We start from the raw sequence: 3,935 nt of genomic DNA, 5'->3' as shown, positions 1-3,935 counted from the left end.
TTCTAAATAAAGTCTGGGTTTTTTGGGTCCCCCCTTGTATACTACTTTTTTCTTATACATACTTACCCATGATAAAGTTTAATTTATAAGTTAGGTGCAGCAAGAGATTAACAACAATAGCTAATAATAAAATAGAATGATTATGACAATATGCCACCATTATTATTCTTGAATTTGGGGCCATCAATAAGTCAAATAAGGGTGAACTTGAACACAAGCAGTGCCATACTACGACAGCTGAACTGATAAACTGAAACTGCTATTAACTGAAAAATGGGTGGATAGGGTAGATAGTGTGGAGATGCAAGATTATATCTTGCTACTCAAAACAACACACAATTAAAAACTTAGAAGTTGTTGATTTTTCAAATTTTCCATTTAACATTTTCAAACTGCAGTTGACCATTGGTAACTGAAACCCAAAAAGCAAAACCATGGATAAGGAGAGTCCACTGTATACCTCAGATACATAGACATGCATGTGGGCAAGATACATGCACACACACATACACACACACACACACACACACACACACAAATACACACACACACAAACATACACTATCTTATGCCTGATTCTCCACAGGTGTCCAGCCATGAGACCTCTGCTGAGATGGCTCCTTCCATGGCCAACATCAGTCCTGCTGCTGGCTTGTTCTCAGACTGTGCTGTTTAGATTGTCACCCCATAAAACCTCCCTGGACAGTTCTGTCCAGCAGGGCCTCCAGCTTGACAGTAGAGAAGGCCAGATGTGCTCTACCATCCTTAAAATTTAATTCTAGAGTTGTATCCCATAGAACTTTATGTACTGCGGGAAATGCTCTAGAGTCCTTACTGTCCAGTACAATAGCCACAAGTCCCATGTAACTATTGGGCATTGAAATGTGGCTAGTGCAAGGGAAGAGCTAAATTGTTCATTTTGTTTTGTTCAAATTGCATTTAAATAATCACATATGGCTGGTGGCTACTTTTTGAACAGCACAGCTCAAGAGTATTTGACAATTAAGAGACCTCTTGAAAGACATCTCTTGGACCAGTACTTGTCCCAGGTGGGAGTAAAAAGGTGTCCTCACTCGCCTCCCCCACTCTTTGCACCATCATTATCCATCCTATGTCCTTCAAAAGGAAAAAAATGTGGAGGGATGAGCCCATCCTCCTTTCTGAATATCCCTTCTTCTTTTCCTTTTGCCTATATTCCTCTCTTCCCCACATCCACTTTCCCTGAAAGGGGACAGAAAGAAGATTTGAAACTTGCTGCCAAGAAGAGCCAAGCAAACATGCCTCTGGAGTATGTGTAAATGAAAGAGCAGAATGTGAAAAATGGACTTTCACTGTATTTGCTGCTATGACAAAAATATACATGCGATTAGGGAACCAATGTCTGTATGCTTAGATTGAGAAGTTAGAGTACATTTGTTTAGATGTGGATGTGATATCATGGTTTTGTAAGAAAAATTCCTTATTTGGGGGAGATGCATGCTGAAAGACTTAGCAAATAAGTGCCATGAAATAATATCAGTGTGTGTGTGCAAACATGCATATGTGTGGGCATTTGAGCACCTACACACCAAGACAGATAAATAAATACTTACATACACATGTGAATACACACACAGAGTGGATAGATGCATTGATATAGAAATACATAGACTAATACATATTTGGATCCATATATAGATTACATAATAGATGATAGCAATAGACAGATAAATAGATAATGGGGCAAACTTTATACTTGTTCAACATAGGCATGGGCATTGGGTGCTCATGGGAAGAATGATGGACAACAGGAACTACTCTCATTAAAAAAAAAGTTTTTATTACTGCCAAGTGGAGGTCTCTTAAGGCCAGTGTGAGAAGTGGGTGGACGTCGCTTCACCAGCCCTTCCAATCAGGTGATGCACAGGCGGGACAGCAAGGCAGGGCCAGGCAAGGTCCACACATGGGGGAGAGATCACAGGAAAGATGAAGGAGTGACCATCTGCATGGGCAGGATGGTAAGGATGATAAGCAGTGGGCAGGACAGTATGGGATTCTCCCTACCGCACCTGCTTCCCTCTCTAGAACTCTTGCCTCATTCCAGGCCTTACAGTAGCAAGGAGCCAGGACAGAACAGAAACTGGGGGTCACCAAGACTGGCAAGGGGGTGGTAGAAGGAAGGAAAAGAAGGCAAAGGAGTATTGAGTCCAGGGAACTCTGCTGTTGGGGCAAGTAGCCTACAGGGACAAAGGAGAATGGATGGAGCCTGGGCTTATTGTACCTGCGCCATTCTCAAAGAAACCGATGGGGAAGGGCTGAGACAGCAGTCTCCCACCCTGGATATACACACTCAAATCCCAGTCTCATCCCCACTTTACCTGCTGTGGCCGTCAGGGGTACTACAGACTCAGGGGGTACTAGTCTCCCTAACTCTGTGGACCATGCAAGAAATGAGGAAAGCTGCATCAAGGTTTCTTTGATGACCCCAGCTGGATATGCATGCTCTCCTGTGGATCAAGGAGTCAGTCAGCTGTCCCCACACCCAGGATTGAGGTCTGGCCTGAATTCTTACCCCAATAGGGCTTGAGACAGGCTTGGGGTGGGGTGCCACTCAGACACTTGTCTAGTGCTGTGGCCCAGCACAGCTGATAGCAGGAGGAGCTCAGAGGTTCCCGGGCAGGCAGGGCTGCTGCAGGCACACTGCCAGCAGACTTCTAGAAAAAGCAAAAGGAGACCCTTATCTGCCAGTGATGCCATCTGTTTAGAAGGCCTAAGACCCCAGGGCTGCCTGCCACCCAAGCTGTATCCCGCGCAACTCCAGAGGGCTCCATTCACACAGTAGACTTCAGGGATGGCAATCTCTTGCCGTGTGCACTGTGGGGCTCTAAGGAGCCATGGATCCTAATTCAGGCCTTCACCAAAAATGGGAGAAGTGGTAAACCTCTCGGTCTTCCCAGCACACAAACCCCTCTCCTCCCGAGTACCTGTGCAGAGACGATTCCTGGGGAAACCCTTGGTGCAGTCAGACCCTGGAAAGCACCTATAATAGGAGGGTGGATTCGTTCAGAGGGAGGAATTGGAGTTGGGGGCACAGGGAGGAGCATGATGAGAGGCAGGGAGTTTAGATGCAGGGAGGTGCAAGCAAAGTCAGAAACCTTAGGCAGGAATTAGAGGAGATAGATAATACAACTCTATACTGTCCACCTCCCCAAGTTAGGGCCTTGGGAAATTGGGGGAGAGTGATTAAATCCCAGGAATGGTGCTAGGGAGAGTGCATTTCTTAGAAGCAGAGACTATGCCCAGTATCTAGCACAGGGCCTGGTATATGGGAGGTACTGAATAAATGTTGGATGAATGGATGGCTGGATGACTGGATAGATGGATGGATGGATGGATGGATGGATGGATGGATGGATGGATGGATGGATAGATGGATGGATGGAAGGATGGATGGATGGATGGACAGACGAACAAATGGGTAGGTGAATAGATGGATGGATGGATAGATGAGTGGATGGGCGGGTGGACAGATGAATGGGTAGGTGAATAGATAGATGGATAAGTGGATAGGATAAGTGGAATGGATGGATGGATGGATGGATGGATGGATGGATGGATGGATGGATGTGTAGTGGATGTATGGATAGTTGGATGAATGAATGGGTGGATGGGTGGATGGATGGATGGATGGATGGGTGGATGGGTGGATGGATGGATGGATGAGTAGGTGACTAGATAGATGGATGAGTGGATGGATAGGTGGATGGATGGTTAGTAGGTGGATAGATGGATGGATGAGTGAATGGATAGATGGATGGGTGAATGAGTGGTTGGAGGATGGATGGATGGATGGATAGATGGATGTGTAGTGGATGTATGGATAGATGGATGAATGAATGGGTGGATGGGTGGATGGATGGATGGATGAGTAGGTGACTAGATAGATGGATGAGTGG

General features: G+C 45.6%; 1 protein-coding gene across 1 annotated transcript in view; it reads right to left on the bottom strand.

Annotated features, from left to right (window-relative positions):
* Window positions 1-1,806: 1,806 nt before the first annotated feature.
* PAX4 (paired box 4) overlaps window positions 1,807-3,935 on the bottom strand; it is a 6,272-nt gene continuing 4,143 nt past the window's right edge. The window contains exons 8-10 of the mRNA XM_008057027.1: window positions 2,964-3,019; window positions 2,552-2,693; window positions 1,807-1,981 (exon numbers count right to left, since the gene is read on the bottom strand). Of these exons, the coding sequence (XP_008055218.1) occupies window positions 1,842-1,981; window positions 2,552-2,693; window positions 2,964-3,019 (338 nt within the window). The 3' untranslated portion in view covers window positions 1,807-1,841. The remainder of the gene's footprint in view (window positions 1,982-2,551; window positions 2,694-2,963; window positions 3,020-3,935) is intronic.

This window comes from Carlito syrichta, unplaced genomic scaffold (assembly GCF_000164805.1).
Source record: "Carlito syrichta isolate Samal-C Ts95f unplaced genomic scaffold, Tarsius_syrichta-2.0.1 Scaffold302616, whole genome shotgun sequence".
Classification (NCBI taxonomy): domain Eukaryota; kingdom Metazoa; phylum Chordata; class Mammalia; order Primates; family Tarsiidae; genus Carlito; species Carlito syrichta.
The sequence above is the reverse complement of the archived record's forward strand: the minus strand, read 5'-3'. Positions and strand labels throughout refer to the sequence as shown.